Here is a 22,321-nt window from a genome sequence, read left to right on the forward strand (position 1 = left end):
GCAACTTCACGCCCAATATGGTGGTCGGAAGAATAGAGAATCGATATGAATTAGAACAAGGGAAAGCAAGCGGTAGAGGAATTGTATATGGCATACGAATGAAATCGGGCTGCTGGGCTGCGCATGGCTTGGCTTGGAATATACCTTTTTAGATTTACAATAAAGCTGTTTGTTTTAACGGATAACTACTGAGATTTGTCCATCTCGAGTGGTTATGTTGTGGTCAAGCTCGATGTTCCCATTTGAAGCCTCGCCGAAGTGCTCTATTCTTCCAGCTAACCCTACTCTTCCATATCCAACTTTATAACAAACAAAAAAAGCAAACTGGTATCTCAACTCCCCGTTTCCCCCCCTTTAGTGCCTCATCGACTTTCCGATCTCGCTCCTCCACCCCTGCGCCCTCTCAAACCCATTCGAATGCGTCTGGTAATCCACAAAAGCCTGGTACACCTCCTCCTGACTGTTCAGCACAAACGGGCCATACTGCACCACCTTCTGATCGAGCGGTGTTCCCGCAACCAAAACAAACCTCGCTGGCTTCTCCGCGCCCGCATCCACCTCGGCATGAACCGCCTCACCCTGCGGCTCAAACACCACATTGTGGAATTGCTCCACCGTCCTCTTCTCCCCGTCCTTGCCCGAGCTGAAAATGGCGGTGCCCTCCAAAGTATACGCAAACGCGTTCCACCCCTCCGGCACCTCCTGCACCACCTTGCCACCGGGCTTCACCTCCACATCCAAGATCCACACGGGCGTGTACGCCAGGTCCTTGACGCTGTCCACCCCGTGACTCTTGCCGCTGATCACCTTGATCTTGACGCGTCCCTCGTCCGTCTCGACCGTGGGGATCTCCTGCGCCTTGAGATCCCGGTACCGCGGCTCGCACGACTTGAGCTCCTTCGGCAGGTCCACCCAAAGCTGCAATCCCACGTTGGCGCTCCCGTCCGGGTTCTGGCGCGGCATCTCGGCGTGCATGATGCCCCTGCCCGCCGTCATGAACTGCAGGTCGCCCGCCTCAATGGTGCCCTTGTTGCCGGCAAAGTCCTCGTGGTCGACGCCGCCGGAAAGCAAGTAGGTGATGGTTTCTTGACCGCGGTGGGGGTGGTCGGGAAAGCCGGAACCGGGACGGATGGTGAAGTGGTCGAGCATGAGGAAGGGAGAGAAGTTGCGGAGCTGAGGGGTGCCGATGGAGCGACGGACGCGGGCGCCGGCGCCTTCGGCCTGTTCGGTGGCGAGGAAGATTTTGCGGATGAGGCGCGGGACGGACATGTTTGCGGCGGTGGGGGTTGTTGTGATGATTATGGTTGGGTTTGATGAAGAAGTAGAAGAAGAAATATCTTCTAAGGGTTGAATTGCGAAGTAGGTGTTGATGTTCGTGTAGTTGAGTAGTTGGTTTGTGAGTGTAGAGATGTCGACTGGTAAAAGGTCGATGGGCAGTAGGAAGATGGAACAAATTCCAACAAGGATGGAGATGATGGTGACAAGAAAAAAGTTCTTCATGACCTTGGAGGGGTTGAGAAAGTTAAGGATACTTATAGGATCGAATCCATTTGCTGGGTCCGGCTTTTGAACTTTTTTGACTTTTTCGCCCACTTGTGACTTTGTTGCTCACGAAAAAAGATGGTCTAGACGATTATAAAGGTCAACGTAAGCAGCTGGAAATCAAGGTGAGAAGAGTAGTCAGTAGGTGACCAGGAAAAGGGTCTAGAATTGTCAAAATCATATACGTAGAACTATCATGAAACTTCTGCCCATGCCACACCGGTCAGTTCTTTCCAATTGCTTGCTCATTCGCTTCCCGCCACTGATCTCTTGGACATGGCCGGGACAGACTCGACAATGCGCCGCCCATCGACACTGTCGCAGTCACTTTGCAAACATAAAACGAGGCCCCTCGAGGACAAATGATTACAAAGCTGGAAACAGCCGAGAGCTTGGTGGGGCTCGGAGGGAAGCACAAAGAGGCGCCTTTCCAGATACGGTTAGCGCAGAAGCTTACGTCAAAGTCGGTCATCATGCCCAGACCCAATTGCCGTAGAATTGGAATTGGAAAAGCTTTGACCATCCATCCTTGTTACCAGAGTGTGTTGGCGCTTTCGTTCGGTCACTCCCGTGTACCGAAAAATGAAGCTATCACGGGCGAGACCCGATGTGGTGGCCAGGATAGGAAAGACGGTGATCTCTCAGGGTTGGCTGAAGCACAAAATGATTATACTTGGCTTCATCCCAGGCTTGAGTGCTTCGTCGCATGCTCAATGATGTCAGATTCGGCATCGGCTTCATTCACAACCACCCAGAAATGCATAACCGCGCTCAGCTGTGAACATCATTCCGATCAAAATGCATGAGTCAACAAGGCACAGCTGCGTCAAAGATTCAGCAATGATTTTGACTTCTTTATTGACAGCCGCCGTAGTGCAGATACTAACACCTGACTTGTGGTATTAGCTGCGAAGGTATCAAGCGCTCCAGAGCCACGCACTTGCAAGTAGCACCTCCCCGGTATCTACATCGTCTTTCCTTCTTCTTTTATCCACCAGTACGCAACCCACGCCAAGTGACAACGCAATGAAAATTCGAAAGAGCAAAGATACCTCGACGTCCAAACAATAGCCATGATGAAAAGATAAGAAACCCAATTGCACCCCTCCAAAAGTGATATCATCCGTTATTCCTGTATGTCTGTGTGATAAGCATGCTTTTCGTATGCTTCAACCCCATACTCACATCCTCAGCAAGCCTTCAATTCCACCTACGGCACCAGTGTAGATATAAATGTGAGGTTGTATAGTGTATAACTGCGTCTTCAATCCACAAAGGAACGCCTTCGCAGTCGTATCAGTCGCAAGAACTAAAGGCCATGCCCCAAAGCGAGACGGGAACCGGTGTGCTCTCAACTGCCCGGGGCGTGGTATCGTTACCAGCTGGGTCGATCATTTCTTGAGAAGTCACCTCATCCGAACCGTGTGACGCAGTCGACTCTTGGTCAGCCAGCGGCGGTGTTCTGGCCAGCCTCTAGTTGTTGGCCGTGCCGTTAGCCGTCTGTTGCTTGGCGTTCTCTTTCTGGGTGTTGAGGAAGCTGGCGGCAGTAGCGTAGGTCTCGGTGCCGATAGTGAGAGCAGTAGTGAGAGCAGCCTTGTAGTAAGCGCTCAAGCCCTTGCCGCCAACCTTCTCGAGCTCGGTGTTGTAGGTGCTGAGAACATGCTCCTTGCCGCTCTGGCCAAGACGGATGGGGAACTGGAGAAGAGACTGGGCGTCGTGGACGAGCTCATCTGTCGGCTTCTTGACAATCGGGAACTTCTCATCGATCTTGGACAGCGTCTTGTCACCCAAGTCATCGGCCTTATGGACGTATGGGGAGACATATTGGTACGGGCCCTGGAGGTAGCCGAGGAAGGGGGCTCCAACCTGGTATACCTTCTCGGTAACCTCGAGGAGTTTTTGGCCGTAGGGGTTGGCCTTCACAGTCGAGATACTGGACTCGACGATAGGGTATCCAAGCAAGTGCTGTCGACATGTTAGCCTCGGCCGTGGAGCACACAAGAGACGACGGGGAACATCATAAGCTTACCTTGATGACCGCGGAGTTGGAGGCAACATCGCCATTAACCTGCCTGTTGCTGTTCGACATCTTGGTCTTCTTCTGGTGAGCCATGTTAGACGCTGGAGAGTACGTAGAGTGCCACACAGGAAGAATGAAAAATCAGGAATTGAGAGCAGGTGAGAATGGCGGACTGTACAGTTTTGTATGATTTCCAGAGAGGATAGAAGGGTGGGACCGAGCGTGAGATCGGAAGGTTCTTTTAAACAGGATGAGGTGGTATCGGAGTTCGGAACTGTTGAAACCAGAAGGTGGGAGAAAACGATGCAAGCAGAAGAATGGCAAGGTGGTTTGGAAGGAGACGGAATTTGTAAATGGCAACTGCCTGTGTCAAGAGGAAGGAGAGAGGGGTGGAGGGATGAAAGACGTCTTTCCCGTCCGGTGAAACCTCACATATTGGTAGTCCAGCCGATGCACGCCACTAGCATGGGGCTATTGCGGGTAGGCAGGATCACTATCAGAACATAAGAAGCTTGGGGAACTAGCGATGAAAGAAGCTGCCTGAGCCGTTGGCTAGAGGTACCTCTAACCCTCAGGGCACCCCTCCCCTCGTCATGGGTGTTGTATCCCCTTGTACCTTGCTGAGACTGAGTAACTGAAATGCACATGAAAGAGAGCATGTTCAACTGAATCCTGTCATGATCTGATGCACATCACACTCAGTCTACCTACCTACAGATAGGTACCTAGTCTCCAGCTGCGGGAGTCCATGCGGGGAGCTGATAGACATGGCATCTCCGATGTTAAGGCCCAGTTACTGCGTGGAAGCCGGGCGAGTTTGCCTCCCCTGCCGGTATCTTTGAGCGATACACGGCAGGTACTTGTGGTTCGTTTACAGTGACACAAAACCGCTCTCGTCTTCCATGACCGAATCCAGATCTTGGTGCGTCAAAAACACGAAGTGAAGTCCAAGGTGTGGATGCCCAAAGTGGGCTTGAACACATTGAACAGACCTCTCGACCCCTGTGCTTTCCTTCGATGAACCGGGGCGAACAATCGAAGTGCCCTGATAAGACTCTGGTGGGGCCCCCTCGCTTTCGGGGCTGCATGCGTCGGGCCAACACCCCGGCCTTCCAGGCTGCCAAGCAAGCGCTGCCAGCCAGTCAAAACGAAGGGAGGGAGAAAGTGGCAACCCCTCCTTCTGACATGTGAAAGCTCACAAGCCAAAACGAAGCCACAGCATCCGTATCCCTGGCATTGTACTACACTATAAATGTGAGCATCATCCTCATGCCAGGATCACCACCGGGGTTTGATTGATCCATTTCAGTCGCCTTGGAGGAAAACAGCCGATGGAATTGCCTGCGTGTCGTACACCCAGAGCGTGAGCCCCGGAGGCGACCGAGGCCGTCAAAGCTATACCATACCTGACAAGATAGGAGGTGAGATGTTGGATGTTTAAACAGGCGACCTCACAGTTGACCACTTCATTCGGTGAAACAAAGGGCCTTCACGTGAAATCCCTTCGTTGTCATTCCGTGACATCATTCTCTCGGAGGAGGCTGACGGACAGTGCACTCCTCAATCGAGATACTGCCTGGCTCGTCGTGGTTCAGTCAAGTTGTTCAAGATAAGAAGGGAGATTTTCAGGCACAACGAGATACATGACATGCATGTCCCAGGCGGGGTTATTGCTTCAAAGCCTGGGTTTTCGGACCCGGTTTCCTCTCTCATCATGAACTCGTACACAAGCAATCATCTTGTGTAACAACCGGTGAGGCTCGGAACGAATGGAAAGAGTGGCCCTCACACCCCCCACGCCACGCCATCTCTACCCGTTGCTGCCGGTTCATCATCCGTACGAGACTGTAACCTTCTCATTCCTCAGCGCCGCGCAAGTTTGGAGGATGACGACAGAACTTGACGTTCTCGGCTGCACAACTTCAATTTCGCCTTTTCCACGGTTGATGATCTTCACTTGGAATTACGGAAATGTCAACTTCCCCGGCTGCACCGGAAGCAATTTCACGCTCATAACTGACAAAAGGCTCGACGTCCAACCACATCTCCCAAGCTGCCTCGTTCAGCCGGGTATCAGGCTCACCTACAGCCAGCAATGCAAGTAATGCAGCATGCAGTGTTGCCTCGCAGCACTTATTGTGGTCGGGGCGCTGTGGTAAGCTCTTCAGTTGGTTCCTCCACAAAGGCCTTGCAGAGGCCAGACGAAGGACCTTGAATTTTGAACATTGACTCGCATCGTAGGCACCAGCACGTGCACCGTGAGGTCCAATTGAAGAGTCAAAGTCGGCCCCGTTCAAAATCTGTGGAAGATTTCAGTTTTGGAAACATTTGGTGGACGACAGGGGCTGACATGTTTGGCATTTTTGTGTGTTGCGGGTGCCCCTGTACCTTCCGCGTGGATCCAAGGGGTCCGGGCCACCACCAACCTACACTAAAGCAGGAAGCGCCAACCCCTTAAGAGCTTTGGCGTGATTGGTTGTCAGGGATGGCCTGTGTAGTGCCACTTTCACATGTCAGAAACATGGAAGCGACGAGATGACCGACTGAGCAGGTTGTGTGTGTGTGTTTTTTTTTTTTTTTTTTTTTTTTTTTTTTCTGCGAGTAAAAGCTCAAAATCCGACTCTGATCTGTTGTTAGCCCGATTTCATTCGCCCGGAGCGAGCTGATAAATAATCGGTTTTATCATCGGTTACATATGCAAGCCACAGAAAAACAGAAAGATATAACAAGCTCGAAGCCGTGTGTCTCCCCTCATCCGTTGACTGTGTCGACTGTAAAGCATCACAAGAGTTTCAAAGCATGGTGCACAGGGCATCAAGTGAAAATAGGGGCTGACGTTACCCAAACAAACCTCCTACATTTTCTACTACCCGCGGTCTCACAGCATCCATGCCCGACTGTTGACCGAGCAGATATCGTTCTTGCACCAGACGGTTTCGTGCATCCTCCATCAGGCGAGTGCCCGTTATCTTGAGTGAGACGAGGATTGTGAAGATGCCAGACAATTGGATGCAGATGTATCTCAGCATGGCATATCCGCCAGACTGGTGGAAGCCTGCAGGTCTCGGTTCAAGCAGCTGCCATGAGGCTGATATGCACAAGCACCACAAAACTGATAGAGTCGAGATTGAGACCAGGCACAAAGCACAACTTACGTCACGGTTGACCTGCACCTCACAATTGAGGGTCCCAATCAATGTCTGGAATTCCACATTTTCGAACGCCATCGGGTGAGATCGAAAACCCGGCGAGCAACTACGCATACGCACACCCGACACACTGCAACTCGGGGCCCAGACGCCTGGGCAGCTGATGACGGTACATCGTCTCTCCTCGGCTGAAACCCCCTACTCCTCTTTTTCTGTCTTTTTTTCCTCTTTTTTTTCTTTTCTTTGGAAATTAAATAGTACCAGACGGGTTTTCTGGCCGGCGCTCGATCGGAACTCGATCCGAGGGTGATTTTTCTTATGCCTTCTCTTGAGGCTCTTTGAAAGTCGGGCCGAAAAAAATCTTCAGACTTTACTGCGCCAACATCATCTCTTTTCACAAGCTTCTGCACTCTTTTCTGTTTTGACTCGTCCCAGCTGCTTGGCACGCGGACAGTCGAGATGAAATGTCATCCCTTGCCCATTACGCATATATTCCAGCTTGAGCATGTGTATGTGGCAGACCGTCCCATGTGCGGAATGTTTCCGCTAATCGAATCAAGACGATTGAATTTTTTTTTCTTTAAAATTGGTGCTTCTAACTGACATGTGAAAGTACCCAGATAGATGGGACAGTGACGGACACGACACTGCAATACGAAGACAATGAGGTTACCAGTCAATGATCCAAACAAAACCATAGGTAATTCAGTTGGCAATCTCTTGAAGCAAGGGGCCGGGAAAAAAAAACTCCGATGATAAAAATTGAGCAGGCAAGAGTCCCTTGCGTGACTTCCACTTTCCTCGATTACCCTACGCTCGAACACCAAAATTTTGCTCTAACTTGCATTCATTCTTCCATTTTAGTTCTTGCTTTGCCTTCCCCAATTTCAACGAAACCAAAATCTCAAGTCATCAAGTCAGTAAGAACTGTATGTCCTCGGTGCTTTGCATGGTCTGGTCTGACCACAAGATTGTACTTAACAAATACGTGTAATAATAATTATATGCTGGAAACAGACCCGCAACTCAGAAGCGAGCCTCGACCTTGGTCATGGTATCTTGCAACGCCCACTCGTTCACCTTCTCCCTGCTGCGAACAGCCTTGACCTGCTCCGCCGTAAAGCCCTTGGCCTCGACCGCCGGGTTATAGCCCAGCTTGTTGAGCTTTCCAACCGTCGCCGAGTCGATAACCGGCGCCTCCTTGCCGTCGGCGCGCTTGTAGACGGTGACGACAGCAGCACCACCAAGTCCAAGGTTGTGCTGGAGCGCGTATTTGGTGTGAGACACATTGCGGTTGTTGGCCCATCCTCGGAGGTGCCATACCAACTCGGCGCACTGAGCGATACCAGTGGCGCCTAGAGGGTGGCCTTTGGAGATGAGACCGCCACTGGGGTTGACGACGACCTTGCCACCATATGTGATATCACCGGCGCGCACAAACTCGTGCGCCTTGCCGGGCTCGGAGAAACCCAGAGCGTCAATCAAGATCATCTCGTTGGCACTGAAGCAGTCGTGAAGTTCGCACACAGCAAAGTCACTGGGCTTGACACCGGCCTCCTTCATGGCAACACGCGCAGCGTGCTGGGTCATGTCCCAGCCCATCAAGTCAATGGCGCTCTTTGAGAACAGGCTGGGCGCATCAGTGGCCAGGCATTGACCGGCAATGAGGATGGCTTGGTCCTTGAGGTGAGGGCGGGCGTCCAGGAACTCCTGGGAAACCAACACTGCTGCCGCGCCGCCATCGGAAGTTGGACAGCACTGAAGCTTCGTCAATGGCTCGTGGACCTTGGGTGACTGCATAATCTGGTCAAGGGTGTATACGTCCTGGAACTGCGAGTATGGGTTGTTGACGGAGTGGGCGTGATTGATACGAGCGATCTCGGCAAAGTCCTCGGGCTTGGCGCCATACCTATGAGAGAAGGAATAAGGTCAGTCATCATGCCATTTTGTGTAACATTACGCTGATATTATATGAGATTTGGCTTACTTCTCCATATACTCTCGGCCGGCATTACCAAACATCTGAGCGGCACCAGGTGCCTTGGTAACTCCCCTGGTGGTGGCCATCATCTTATATGTCGTTCCGAGAGGGTTCTCTCTGTCGTTGAAATGGCTCTGCAAGCTACCAGCCTGCATCTTCTCGAAGCCCACTACCAACACACAATCGGCCGCACCACTCGAGATGAAATTACGGCCCATGGCCAGACCTGTAGAGCCAGTCGAACAGTTGTTGTTGACGTTGTAGATGGGGATCTGGGTCATGCCGAACTGGTAGAAGACGCGCTGACCACATGTCGAGTCGCCGTAGCAGTAACAGGCGATACCCTGCTCAACATCGTCATAGGAGATCTGCGCATCGAGCATTGCCTTGACACCAGCCTCAAAACCAAGCTCGGTATAGTCCACTTTGCCTCTGGGTTTGATGAACTTGGTCATGCCCACGCCGAGGACGTAGCATGGCTTCTTCTGCCTGGGGGCCATGGTAAAAAGTCGGTATGGGTATTTTCGAACTGGTGGGTGGGTTGGATAGTCGGTGATCGACGGGAGCGAGGAGAAGAAGAAGAAGAAGAAGAAAGTCGGAAAACTACAACCTACGACATGAAGTAAGAGGGAATAAGAACTTTATCGTAACGTCCGTGGTGACGGCAAGGTTCATGCCTTCAAACCGTTAGCATCACTGTTCCCCTGACGGTGACGGGCCCGCTTCCCCACGTTTTCCCCAGAGCTAAATGCGGGGACGCCCCAGTTACCGAGGCACCTTGCGACGGCGACACGCCAGATCCCTTGCCACCCACCATCGTAACACCACCGCAAAGCAACAATTTGGCACCATCCCATCCATCTATCCAATGAAGGGCATACCAGAAACGGAAGGCTTTCATCGTAAGCAGTCGGCATGAAAACTTCGAGGTTCGAGCCGCTTGTCTTGGCGGACCTCGAGTATCACGACCCCTTCATTGCATTACCGACAGAGACACCTATTCGCAGTTTGGTGATGATAGTTCCAGCTTACAGACATTTCTGATACAACGAGATTCTCAAGAGTGGCTTTTGAGTAAACGCGAGCAGGAATACTATGGCTGCTTACTGAGCAAATGTCAACGAAATCATATCTGAAATTCATCAAGCTAACATCTTATTCAACAACAGGCCTGACTCCTCACCAAGTGGGAAGCCCACTACTCAAGAAACATATAAGACAGAACACAAGAAACCACATTATTTCAGGAAACCCTCAGGTGGTCGGCTAGGTGCTTCTGAAAGACTAGGCCTCGTCGTCGGCCTTCTTGGTGGTATGGAAAGACCAGGCCTCGTCGTCGGCCCGTTTGCCATTGTTTTGAGTCCAGGCCTCGTCGTCAGCCCTCTTGGTGCTTTGGAAAGCCCAAGCCTCGTCGTCGGCCCGCTTGCCATTGTTCTGAGTCCAGGCCTCGTCGTCGGCCCTCTTGGCGCTTTGGAAAGCCCAGGCCTCGTCGTCGGCCCTCTTGCCATTGTTCTGAGTCCACGCCTCGTCGTCGGCCCTCTTGGTGCTTTGGAAAGCCCAGGCCTCGTCTGACTTGCCTAGTTTTTGTTAGCACCGGTTTTGAATGGTTCATCATTCCGGGAATGCATACCAGGAGTTGGGATGGCAATGGCACCAATAGCCAGAAAGGCAATCATGAAGGAGGTCTGAGTGATCTGCATCTTGAATGACGGGAGAAAGTATCAACGGCGGGTTACTTTTCGGGGCAAGTTTCTGATTCTGTTTGATGAAACTAACAGTTACAGGACGGGAGGCCTGGTCTATTTATGCTTTCAACTCCAACAAACTAGGTCATTGCTGCCTAACATCTCACCATCGTTGTCAATACTGTCGGCCTCATTCTTCTTCTCGCGAGATACTCCAAGACGAACACAGAGGGCTCACCTGCACGGGGGCCGACCGACGCCCTCGTCACTTCGAAACATGCATTGCTGACCATGCTGCCCCCGAAACGGACATACACATGCAACTTTTCTCAGCTGAATCCATTCATCAGGCACTTTGGATTGCATCAGATAGGGCTGCGCACACGTCATAGGCACCAAGAGTGCAGGTTTGACCGAAAGAGGAAGCTGCTTTTCGTTTTCTCTGGTCAGCATGTTGATGCAAGGCCGATCATACCTTGATCCTCTCTGATAGTTCCCAGAGAGAGAACGGCAAGTGATGTTGAATTTGAATGCGCCGTGTTCCAAGAGGTCTCCTGGATTACACATCCACGAAGAGTTAAGCACGGCTTCTCTTAGTGTTGGACTAGTCGGGGAAGGATAGTTTGTCCCATCGAGTGCGACATCGGCCGAATATGTACCACTGCAACATGGCCCCCTCTCTTAAGTATTGTCTTTCTGACTTGCATCATTTCCATTAAGGGTATATGCAATTACCCCGAGTCATTTGATACTAGCCCGATTCCGGTCGAGTTGCTTGTTATCCTTCTTACAAACGCGGCATTCTTTTTTTTCTCGATCCTCGGCGAAGCTGCCAAAGCCAATTCTCCTCTCTGTTTTTTCAACCCTCCCTAAGCTTTTCAAGATGGACAAGTTCAAGCCCAGCAACTATCTCCCAGTTGATTGTGAAGAATCTTACTCACCAGACCCTGGGTCCGACGAGGATGACGAGGAGTGTCGTGAGTTTTCAACCACTTCATCAGCTCGCTGGGCGGGCTCAAAAAGCTCATGGATTCAACGGCACTGGCGCTCTGTTACCGTCCATGCCTTACTCATAGCGGCAAACTTGTTTCTCTTCATCGCCTACACGAAGGGAGTCATAGTTCCCGTGCGTTACACTGATCCTCAACATGAACCAAGTGAGTTTTCCCCGTCTTCCTCTTTTGTGCACATCCTGCTGCTTCTTCAAAAGAGGGCGTCTAACTGTCAAAAATCCAGCTCCGTTCCGTTCCGTGGTGAAGTACGAACAAAGGGCGTTTGATATGGGAGCCATCTATGGCCTGGGCAAAAACAAGTCTTTGAACATGCAAAAGGGTAACATCAACTTCAATGGCCCACCCAGACCTGAGCTGGAAAATGCTTGGAATGACCTTCTTCGCTGTGAGCTCTTTTTACTCTATAGGTGATGTCAAATACTTGATGATTCTAATAGGCTGAAATAGTTCAAAACGTCCGAATCCCCAGAAAGGATATGGGTCAGTTCCAGGACGACGACACTGTCATTCGGTTGACCGACGGGACCTACTACTTCACCGTATCAGTCTTTCACGGGCTCCACTGCGTTGAGAGAGTCAGAAAATACCTCTACAAGGATCATTACTACCCAGACCTCAGTGAGATGCAAGCCATTGCCCTGCTGAAGCATACAGAGCATTGCATCGATTACTTCTTGCAGTATCTCCAGTGTAATGCCGACACGACTCTACTTCCTATGGAGTGGACGACTGAGTGAGTCACTGCCCCTTTGACCGTTTCTCATCCACGATCGAGATCATTACTGACAAGGATATGTCTCCCACCAGAGATCCAAAGCCTGTCTCCCAGGGGTTGGGCAAACACACCTGTGTCAAGTGGGACTCAATTTTCGACTGGATGAAGGAGAACTCTTTTGATCCCTTTGAGCCGGGAATTCTGATGCATCCCATCCTTGGTAAGTTATGACACTCAGCCTGATTGATTCCTGATACGCTGCAAACACTAACAGATACAATCGCAAACAGGCGATCCGTACGACCGAAATGCGTCTCACCACCACGTCAATGTGGGCCTTACAGAAGCCGGCGGGATTCTGCATCTGAACGAGGATGGGACGGTGAAAGAAGGTAGCAAAAAGGCACATTTGCATTCGTGAGGTATGCAGATAAGCGAGCAATGAGTATGCACTTGGACGCAACATCATTTATCGTCAACCGTTGTAAGCACGACATAGACCAACCTAGAACTTCTCTTCCAAGTCAATCTTATTTCCCATCTTTCTTTCCTTTTTTGAACTGTCACTTTCCTATCCGGGAACGGAGCTGTTATCACATACAGAATCGTCGAGATGTCGTGCCCCCCAAACAGTTGACACATGGGCACGGTAACATCGCTCCAAGCCTTTTTTCAACTGCGCCGCCGCCTCGTTCCTTCAAAGTGAAGTGCGGAGTACACGTGCATGACAGAAAAAGGAACGGAGATAACGACAACAAACCGCTTGTGGCAAGAATGGCCATGTCAACTGGACTGTCGTGATCAATGCGGTTTGAATCACATACTATTTATTGTCCCAATATTGTTACCTACTCCGCACGAAATGTATGCATGCTGGGGTCGGGTGGCCGGATGGTCGTGGTCGGACAGAAGCGAGGATGGACTATCGATCTTACAACATGCAGTGTTGCGACCTAAACGGGATGGAGAAGCGAGAAAGGATGCTTCTGGCGAGGATACGGGCGAGGCTGGGCACGGTTCGGCCCGCGGCGCCATTGTGGAATCGAGAGCTTGGGGATGGGGAGGCTCGTCCCATGGATGTCTTAGAAAAAAAAAGATCAATTCAATCAACATATCCAACGAGATCGTGGCTGATTGTATGACATTCAGCAAGCAAAGAGGCGTTTAAGACTACAGACATTCCAAGGTCAGCACTTCATGCCCAAATCCGATGGACCAAACCGTCAAAGCTTCCTGATGCACTTTCGCATCAAACCTATCGTAAAGGGCATGTTATTATTGCGGGAAGAAAAGCGTGCCAGTCCGCTTCCGAATCTAAGTCGATTTGCATACGCGTAGGTACGGATTCAGGACAGTGACACCTCCCTCTTGCGGATTGACACAACTAAAGCCCCGGACGTTGGTTCCCTCTAAACCCTTCATCCCGTGGACTATCACTGTCCTTTGGTTCTTCGCCGATATCGCAGAAGCTACTACATTCAACTCAAGGGGTTAGACGGTAGTCACTACCACTTCTTACCTCACTATTGGTGCTTCATGGCCACCCGATAATACCTACCTTACATAACACAACGTCGGGGAGTAACATAGATCACATCATGCTGTCAGCTTTTGTACGATTTGCAATATTGCAATACACTAACGCACTCTGTCGAATATTTGCATCCCAGCTCGTCCCCTATCCTCCAACGAGTCCGGAACACACTAGCGATCACGATTGCGCTACTACAACATCGTGTTGCTTCATCCTACTTTCGTCAACGCTAACCTGCCTGTTTAAGAAGAGAAGTGTCAGCATCGCAGCCGAAAGATTTCCGTTTGAGATAACGTTGAGTGGATGTTGAGGCAAACTGCGACTGGTTAGGTAGTCAGTTGCGTGTGTATGGGAACAGGGGATAAGCTGAGGACAGGGAAGTGAAGTCCGTGCCTGATTGAGCCCACGAAGATAAGTCGACGGTGGAAGTGGACCGAAGAGGTTTGGACAGTTGGTGAAGATGGCGAGTTTTCGGGGTTAGAGACTGTCATCTTGCGAAGTCTGTGTGTTTTTTTGTGCTATCACATCAACGTGGATGACATGCAGTTTCGTTGCAGGTCGCAATGGCCTTCTTACAATACGCTTTGATGGGAAATCATGTTCAGAACACTCGTAATTTGGGTAAGAGCGACCAGGCGAACATTCGTGTGAGAAATACGGGTTGAGTGTCTCACGACAGTGCCACTGGTCCGTGGCACCGGTCCGTGGCATCAACCGGACAACCGAAGATCTCGGGTTAGTTCCATCTTCACTTCCCCGGGAAAGATAAGGCTACATTTCACTCCCAATGGTCTCGTCAGGTCCCGCAAGAAGCCACGCCATCTTATTGGCAATCCATTTGTTCAATGGCGATTTCTCACGCTACACGCCAGATCCATCAAAATGCCCTCCGCCCATCTCTCTTCATCTACTCATGTCCTACTGTCTACACAAACACCATATCACGTCCTAGAGGGACCCAAACTCAAAACATGAGTCAATCCAAAACCCCTTTCCTCTCGCGGAACTTTGAGAAGGACTACGAAGAAAATGTTGAAACAGAAAGTCATTCAACAACAGACGTCGACCTCGAAGACGCCCTCTCAACCACAACCCACAAAAATGCACGCCCACATCGAAGGCCTTCGCCTGCCTTCCTCCGACGTGTTCATTTCCGCTCATGTCCAGATCTAATTCTCTACCTTTTTGCCCTCTGGGGATTCCTCTCCCTCGTTTTCCAACTAGCCCAACTCTTCTTACCCATAACACCTATATTCCCCTCTTACCATGCCAAAACAACAACATCATCAGCAGGGGCAAGACCCGGCACATCCAACACAACAAAAGACACAGTAGACGTCTACCGCCCCTCCACCTTCCCCTCCCCCTCTTACGATCTCTGCTCCTGCGGTTCTTCCATCCGCGAAGCGCAGTCTCTACACTGCGTCTACGACACCATGGCCGCCGCCTGGCTTCCCCCATACTGCCGCGACCCCGAACTAACCACCATATTTGACCGTTCCGGCCCGGGAGAAGGCGGAGCATGGTCTTACTACGCCGACCAAAACGGTAGCGTCCGTCTGAGTCCGCACCAAATCTCCCTTTTGGCGGATAACCACCAGACAAACGTAAAGGGGGGAAATGTCTTTTGGGCAACGAGAGAATGGCATCTAGCGCATTGTTTGTTTTACTGGCAGAAGCTGGTGCGGATGAGGGATACGAATGCTGTCATGGAGAGGAGGTTTGATGGGTGGCGGCATGCGAGGCATTGTTATGGGTTGTTGATGAGGAGGGATCCGCCGGGTAGGGAGACGTTGTTGGAGGTTGATGTTAGGTTGAGTGGTGGGTTTGAGATGGGAAGAGAGGAGAAGGGGGGACATAAAGGGCATTGAGTTTTAGTTAGTTTGGAATGATGGAAGATTGTTTGGAGAAACTAAGGTGATGTTAATACATTCGAATATCATATTCCCATTTTTTATGCTGCTGTCGAGAGGCATCATAACTTCTATATAGCTTGAAGAAACCTCGCAAATCGCCTCCAGCATGTGTTGTGCGTATAGTCCCTGAGTCATCTAAATTCTATTGTAAGATGAAACGTACCGTAGGGATCTCTCGAATGAGTAAATGCAGGATTTTCTCAAAGTATGAGTTCAGCCGTTCTGAACATCTCAAAAGCAGACAGCCAACCCTGAACAGGATGCTTGTCTCCTTCGAACCCAGTCTCCCTCAACTTTGTTATACTTAGTTGCCGATCGAACGTCAGCCAGTAGCCCACGCTGTCCAATTGCCGATGACCAGCTCCAACACCCTTGGTGGCAGCGTTCTCGCGACCGTGTTGCTTGAAAATGGACCTGTACTTGGTCACATATTCTCCAGGTGGCAAGAGTGAAGTCGATTCTGGAAGCTGGCCAACCCCCATAGAGTTGTCTGGAGCTGATGCTTTCTCGGCGACCGGCCCAACGCCTACTAGGCCAAACCATTTGGCTAAATGCGGCCAAATCTCGCCATACTTGCACGGTGTCTCATTGTCGGCAACGTTGAATAGACGGCCGCCGCCACAAGTTTCGGGATGCAGCGATGCATAGATCATAAAACGCGCAATGGTCGCGCTGGATACCGGGGAGAATAACGAGTTGGCACCAGCGGCGTTGCCAGGAAAAGGCACTTCAACGGGACTTGTTGCAGCTTCGGTTGCAAATGGTCCGACACCGTGGTTATAGGCATATAGGGATAGATACTGAGCCCAATGGAGGGCTAAGCTGAACTGGGAACCGTTGGGGGTAAACCCAATCTTGATAAATGTCAGTGATGTATGAAACTCGGGTGCATCCCGAAAGACTCACAATGGCATCAGGGCAGACTTCGCACCATGTCCATGGCTTTCCTTTGCTCGCAGCGCTCAGCAGCTCGCGATATGCTGGATATACAACCGTCTTGGCATAGTCGGGTGGCAGGTTCTTGACCATGTCCTCAGTCAACGGAGGGGTAAATGTGCCTCCGGGGGTATATATCCCATATCCCTGATGAAGTCAGCACGTGGTTCATATTATTTCAATACTCCTCCGTACGGTAGTGAACTTACCCGTGTCCCACCAGCAAATGCTACGAATTGCAAGTTGGGACTGAGAATCGTGTGGGCATCGACAACATTCTGAAACATACGACGGTTGATCGCTACCTCCTCAATGTCGTCCTCGACTGCTTGAAACACTACTTATGGTGAGCCTTACTATATGGCAGCGAAGTGTGTGGTGCAAGGGGGAAATGGATGGATGGAGCAAGTACCCAAGTAATAGATATGAGTGACAGATTCGACATCTTTCACCGCCTGCTTTAAGGAATCTGCCAATGTAGCCCCATCACCCTTATGGAGGTCAACACCGGAGAAGAGCTGTAGGTCTGGCTGGTCCGAATCCGTAGGCCACAAAGACTCGGAAGTATCGAGCGGGCGATTCGTAACAGCGGTGATCTTCGAGAATGAGCCATAACGCGGGTAACCACGCAGGAGCTGGTTAACAATTGCCCAACCAATTAGACCAGAGGCGCCGAAAATGATGGCATGATTTGAGCTGTCCGCCATTGTGAATGTATGTGTCGGATACTTGATCTGGCAGGTGAATTCAATGGCATTCGGTCTTAAATATGCTCGATTCGCTTTGGCCGTGACCGGATCAATCATTCTGAATCATAGTGATCCAAAGGTGGATGAGAGTTAGCGGTGAAAGCCTAGGATAGCCATTCAACCTCTGACATAACTCAATCTGTTTAGATCAAGTTAGCGCAGTTAAGTACCCGCTCAAGTATAGCGGCAATACAGAGCGGCCTAGGGCAGCTTGTCAACACAGCAGCAGCAGCCAGCAGCAGCCAGCAGTAGTGTACCTAGTAAGATGGCAGTCCCTCGGCTCGAGCGGCGGTAACCTTACCTACCCAGCGGCTACCAAGTGGAGTTTCGCATTGATCGACGCCTGAAGACACTGGCTCCTGGGCCTGGTCCAAGAATCCGAACGACGCAGACGGGATTTGCGCCATCGCCGGCAACCGAGAATCTACTACCAATGGGAAAACAGCCTGCCATCTACGAGATTTCTATGGGAGCCGTTTTGCTATCATGACGGCTACGGCCGGTTATAGAGAGCGCGAGGTGCGCAGGATCCAATCGAGACTACAACGATTCAGAACCACGACAAGTTCCCCCCGGACCATGTCAGCTACGAGAGTAACTTGCTGACCCTCGAGGGCAAGTTTTGCTGTAAACTCCTCCGTCGCGGCGGAAAGGGATGAGGAACTGCCAGGTGGTCTAGATGGCGTCGCGCATCTCTAGAGGGAAGGCAAGGAGAAGACATGTTTCCGGTTTCGTTTCTGGAAGAGTCATCGGATATACTCATTTTCTCAACCAGGTGCTTGAGCCTACCATAGTCATTGGTTCCATGCTCGGCTTAGTATGTGCACCTTGAGTGCTCTTTTTCGAACCGCTCGCGCACTTTGATGGGATAGGTTGGATCTAGGGATTCCCAGTCAAGCGGGGTGATGGGCATCAAGTTGAAAGCTACTTCCATGCTGTGTTGTGCTTTTATGACTGTGTCGCGTACGTAGATGTGGAAATGCGACAACAAATAGAGCTTGGTTCTGGAGTGGGTTGCGATAGGCCGCCGAGAAGACAGTTCCTTTGAGCCAGATGAGTATAATACCAGGAGGAAGAGTAGAGAGCTTGATGAACGGCCTGATGCGGGACTGTGGTAGTTATCCTGACAACTCAACTGTAGACGGATTCATATTCTCCCGACTTATGAGTAAAGGATAAATTTGATGCGATAATGTTTCCTTTCTCGCTTTGTAAAGACACATGCCATCACTTTTATATTGAACATGCATGTGGAAAGATGCTCTTCGATATTCCCGGGGTCTCATTATGCCCGTGAGAGTGACAGAAACATTGAAGTGTCTGTCGAAGTCCAGGTGGACGACAAGAGGATGTTATGGGTCCCGTACCCGAACTGCCGACTACTTGGCCACGAAAGTCTGTCGATCTTCTTTGTGACCTTGTTTTAGACAACGGACTTTTGGTGAATATATCTTAGCGTGGCCTTCCGTAGTATCTTCAACGTGTCCCGATCCTTTGATTCAGATGTCACGCACATGTGACGAGGTTGATGTTAATGCAGACAGGTCCACCACACAGTAAAGGTTGGATGTTGTCACCTTTGCGAAAGCTTCTCGGTGTCTCTGTGGGACATATTTAATCATCAACAATGAGGTAGCCAGTAAATTCAAACTAGTAGTAAACTCGGAATTGGACAGTACATTGCAGCTATGATTTGGGAAAGAAAAATGAACATGAGATGAATAATGAAAAGAAAGTACAAGCTCATCAACAAATCCAGAATCTCATCCGCTCCACCACCAAATCAATGAGAAGAAGACAAAACACGGAAAAAAGAAAACACACTAACAATGCCCCAACCCTTCAGCCTTCACACAATTTCATATGTATAATACCCATTCCCTTCGCCCAATCCAAGCACAGGATCGGGAGTCCCGTTTGCTTTGTTGTGCTTGGCAGCCTGGGCAATAGCCTCTAGAACTTTCGAGGTATGAGGAAGGAATTTCCTACCAGACTCTGCGAGATAACGATTCTCCAGAGTAGTATTCAAAGGAGGGCCGTTGACATACGGGTCTTTCTTCAAGTAATCCATTCGCTCTTTCAGCCCATTCCTGACCTTTTTAGTGAACCACAAGTCGATGTTTCTAAATAAGCCCTTTTTCTTCAGTTCTTGAGGGATGTTTTTCTGGACCATATCAATTCCCTCATCTGAAGAATTTTCTTGGTTTTCAAGTACTGCGTCTTCAGCATTGCTGTCTCTCCTCTCCTGAGGCTCTTTGTCAAAGAAGAAAAAGTGCCCAGCTCTTTGAAACTGCGTTTCGTGAGGATAGACTGCTGTCTTGAGAATCAATCCATAGATCATTATGTTATACCCTCCATATCGAATCATGAATGGTACCAGGTAAACATCTTGTACGTCAACCTTGACGTCGTTAGCCTCGTCCCACTGTACGCATATTCTAATATCTTCGAGTTCAAGTGTACCCAAGTTGTAGTCCTCACAGTCGTCTCTACGACAGTCTGGAATAGCGGTAATTCTCGCTCGCAGAACCGGACTTCGGAGCTTGATACTTCCTCCAAACTTGATAGGGCCAAAGGCGTTTGTCCTATTTTGTGGTGTTACACTCGCTTCCAGAACCTCGGCCAATACATCTACAGTCTCTTGGGTGTCCAGAAAATACCCTAGGTTGGACAGCTGCCCAGATCGACCAGGTTGAATAAGGGAAGCCCAAGACCATGAAGGGGCTATTTCCATATTTTTCTGACTGCATGGCCCTCGACAAAACCACAAAAGATTTTGGATAAGGCGATATGACCATAGCCCGGCAAGATAGGTTATACCACTCCATTCACTGCTTAGCTGCTCTGCAAGGCCAGAAATAGCCACAAGTCTGTCTGAAGTCTGGGTGAGAGATCTCCTAAAGTATGTCTTTATCAGCCGGTTCCATGCCTCTTGCCGCTCCGAGTCCACCAGCTTGCCCCCAAGCAGATTTTGCCAGTCAGGCCGGAATATCTTTGCATAATCTCGATATAGACTTCTAGGTCTGTCAAGGAACTCTGGGAAGGATTCACTCGCTTGATATGTTGAGCATTCCCAGTGTAGCTCCTTTCGACCAAAAATAAGAGTACGTCGCGCCAGAAGTTGTTCCTGAAGTACCCATCCACGGGTGTAGAGAATGAGCTCCGTTGATAAATAAGACTTTGTTGTATGTTCATTGATATACTCGGCCATTAAGTAACGATCTTCTCCAATTCGTATAAACCAAGGTGTTATCGAAAGCGGGTGTCGTCGGTAGAAGAGGCCCCCATTGGCATCAGCTGAGGCGCCAGCGGCCAGGTTGAGAAAGGAATTCTGGTAGACTTGTTGCATTTTGCCTGATTCCTGAATCCAATCCTCATTGGAGTTCTGAATGATACAGAGCGAATCAATCCAAAGGAAGGGGATCTTCAATTTCCGAGTGACATCGATCGCATCTCGAAAGGTTCTTGGTAGCTCGCCAACTTGGATTCCCTCCAGGAATCTAACGTAGTTTTCGTTCAGAAGTCGAATAGGTACCCCGTTCTCTCCCCAACAGTGACTGAGAGTCATGTAGGGTTTTTCCACAAGACCCGGTTGACTCGTTTCGCATATCCTAACGTGTGCATCTCCAATGTCTCCCACGGCGACCAGCCGGGCAGGCCATTTATCCTGCGCATTGGCGGTCTGGATCGGATTACAGAGGGGGTGCGAGCGGCAGTTTTCGATCCATTTGAGCGCTTGATTCCAGCTTGCTTCGCTTGCTGTAGTGAGCGCAGTTAGGAGACGACGGTCTAGAGAAAGCGTGCATAAACAGTTAGCTGACCATGATGCCATATGTTTCATCGCTTGTGGACTCGATCTCAGAGTGTCAGCAGCAAAAGCATACCTCTAGTATAGCTCCCATCATTGCGTTCGACATCAATCCAAGTGAGTTCCCCTTTTGTGCCATCACCTTTCACAACTCGCCAGTACAAATCATAAACACATCTACATAATGTTAATGCTGCATCTCCCCGCTCCAGCCAATCGACACCTGATTCTAGGCTCTCGATCGAATGGACTTGGGCTATCTTCACGCCCTCTTAGAATATAAGCCATGACCCAATGACAAACATGGCACTTTCCTTCAACAGCTGATCTGAGAAATTCATTGATGGTGCAAAAGGGAACTTCCGGGTATTCTTTGCCCCCAGCAATCAATCTGGCTATCTTCATGAACACCGCCGTACAACTCGTGCATAGGCGGTCAAACGCAGCTTCGGGGATCTCGTCTCGTCCGACTTGCGCCACGCAATGTTCGATGTAGGCTTCATACGATCTGAAGTATGGTGGCAAAGGTGAAGGGCGTGGTGATTGTGAGTTCGGCTTGTTGACTTCCGGAGGAGCAGAGGAGGGAGGGCTTATCTCCGCTGAGCGGGACGATTCGGCGGTTACGCCCGTCGAGTCCATGGCTGGCGTGGTCATCCAAAGATAAAGTTAAGAGACTCGATACAATCGCTCACTCATGAAGGAGTTGGGTCGAAGGGTGAGGAGGGGCCTCTCAAACCTTTTGTCGGAGAAAGAAAGCAGAGAGCAAAAACCGCAGGAGACTGAAGGTTGGGCTTGATGAGGATGCAACCCAAAGAAGGGCAACCAATAGAGGTAGCGGAAACCAAAACCCCTCTTGCATGCTGACCACAAACAAGGCAGTCACGCAAAGGAACAGAACCATCTGGCGTTACACAGGAAACGCCCTACCAAATGCAACCTCCAGTAAATGCAACCCCCCCTCCTGCCTTCTCCGCCCCTGCTCCCAGTAAATGCTAGTAGAATGGGGGACGCAATCCTGGTGTACGGTGCCAAGGGGCTGACAGGATTAGAGATCATCCATTACTGAAAACTATCACCAAAGCGAAGGGTGCCTGTGACTTTGTCCTTTTTAGAAATACATTAGTATCTGAAGCTGACGACATCAGGTTGCACTCGAAACACAACCGGTAAGTTCTGAACAGGTTTAACTCTAGAGGTAGGGTAGTTCTTGTACTAGGTTAGCCAATGATTCAGTAGCATTGCCGAACGGTGATAACTCGAACTCAGAACATTT

At 50.2% G+C, this 22,321-nt stretch overlaps 9 protein-coding genes across 9 annotated transcripts; 2 read left to right on the forward strand and 7 right to left on the reverse strand.

Annotated features, from left to right (window-relative positions):
• Nucleotides 1-226: 226 nt before the first annotated feature.
• Nucleotides 227-1,500, reverse strand: NEUTE1DRAFT_123342 (uncharacterized protein; the record flags this gene model as incomplete). The annotated part of the gene is made up of 1 exon (XM_009854174.1): nucleotides 227-1,500. One exon carries the CDS (start codon nucleotides 1,498-1,500, stop codon nucleotides 355-357), a length of 1,146 nt encoding a protein of 381 aa, XP_009852476.1.
• A 1,515-nt stretch (nucleotides 1,501-3,015) lies between these two features.
• On the reverse strand, nucleotides 3,016-3,631 carry NEUTE1DRAFT_45451 (uncharacterized protein; the record flags this gene model as incomplete). The annotated part of the gene is made up of 2 exons (XM_009853340.1): nucleotides 3,016-3,507; nucleotides 3,572-3,631. The coding sequence occupies 2 exons, from the start codon at nucleotides 3,629-3,631 to the stop codon at nucleotides 3,016-3,018; spliced, it is 552 nt and encodes a 183-aa protein (XP_009851642.1).
• Nucleotides 3,632-5,484: 1,853 nt separating this feature from the next.
• NEUTE1DRAFT_111321 (uncharacterized protein) lies at nucleotides 5,485-6,789 on the reverse strand (the record flags this gene model as incomplete). Its single annotated transcript, XM_009854175.1, has 4 exons — nucleotides 5,485-5,862; nucleotides 5,951-5,988; nucleotides 6,414-6,639; nucleotides 6,718-6,789. 4 exons carry the CDS (start codon nucleotides 6,787-6,789, stop codon nucleotides 5,485-5,487), a joined length of 714 nt encoding a protein of 237 aa, XP_009852477.1.
• A 766-nt stretch (nucleotides 6,790-7,555) lies between these two features.
• Nucleotides 7,556-9,211, reverse strand: NEUTE1DRAFT_84532 (uncharacterized protein; the record flags this gene model as incomplete). Its single annotated transcript, XM_009854176.1, has 2 exons — nucleotides 7,556-8,620; nucleotides 8,699-9,211. 2 exons carry the CDS (start codon nucleotides 9,190-9,192, stop codon nucleotides 7,738-7,740), a joined length of 1,377 nt encoding a protein of 458 aa, XP_009852478.1.
• Nucleotides 9,212-9,716: 505 nt separating this feature from the next.
• NEUTE1DRAFT_65853 (uncharacterized protein) lies at nucleotides 9,717-10,450 on the reverse strand (the record flags this gene model as incomplete). The annotated part of the gene is made up of 2 exons (XM_009854177.1): nucleotides 9,717-10,269; nucleotides 10,323-10,450. The coding sequence occupies 2 exons, from the start codon at nucleotides 10,390-10,392 to the stop codon at nucleotides 9,977-9,979; spliced, it is 363 nt and encodes a 120-aa protein (XP_009852479.1).
• A 675-nt stretch (nucleotides 10,451-11,125) lies between these two features.
• NEUTE1DRAFT_117536 (uncharacterized protein) lies at nucleotides 11,126-12,643 on the forward strand (the record flags this gene model as incomplete). The annotated part of the gene is made up of 5 exons (XM_009854178.1): nucleotides 11,126-11,534; nucleotides 11,614-11,775; nucleotides 11,838-12,123; nucleotides 12,198-12,325; nucleotides 12,396-12,643. 5 exons carry the CDS (start codon nucleotides 11,261-11,263, stop codon nucleotides 12,524-12,526), a joined length of 981 nt encoding a protein of 326 aa, XP_009852480.1.
• Nucleotides 12,644-14,202: 1,559 nt separating this feature from the next.
• On the forward strand, nucleotides 14,203-15,510 carry NEUTE1DRAFT_130724 (uncharacterized protein; the record flags this gene model as incomplete). Its single annotated transcript, XM_009854179.1, has 3 exons — nucleotides 14,203-14,260; nucleotides 14,319-14,374; nucleotides 14,440-15,510. The coding sequence occupies 3 exons, from the start codon at nucleotides 14,203-14,205 to the stop codon at nucleotides 15,508-15,510; spliced, it is 1,185 nt and encodes a 394-aa protein (XP_009852481.1).
• Nucleotides 15,511-15,638: 128 nt separating this feature from the next.
• NEUTE1DRAFT_130725 (uncharacterized protein) lies at nucleotides 15,639-17,198 on the reverse strand (the record flags this gene model as incomplete). Its single annotated transcript, XM_009854180.1, has 4 exons — nucleotides 15,639-16,409; nucleotides 16,462-16,638; nucleotides 16,701-16,828; nucleotides 16,904-17,198. 4 exons carry the CDS (start codon nucleotides 17,196-17,198, stop codon nucleotides 15,756-15,758), a joined length of 1,254 nt encoding a protein of 417 aa, XP_009852482.1.
• A 1,663-nt stretch (nucleotides 17,199-18,861) lies between these two features.
• Nucleotides 18,862-21,777, reverse strand: NEUTE1DRAFT_123349 (uncharacterized protein; the record flags this gene model as incomplete). The annotated part of the gene is made up of 3 exons (XM_009854181.1): nucleotides 18,862-21,029; nucleotides 21,125-21,284; nucleotides 21,340-21,777. 3 exons carry the CDS (start codon nucleotides 21,700-21,702, stop codon nucleotides 19,090-19,092), a joined length of 2,463 nt encoding a protein of 820 aa, XP_009852483.1.
• Nucleotides 21,778-22,321: the final 544 nt, after the last annotated feature.

Source organism: Neurospora tetrasperma, assembly GCF_000213175.1.
Source record: "Neurospora tetrasperma FGSC 2508 unplaced genomic scaffold NEUTE1scaffold_4, whole genome shotgun sequence".
NCBI lineage: Eukaryota > Fungi > Ascomycota > Sordariomycetes > Sordariales > Sordariaceae > Neurospora > Neurospora tetrasperma.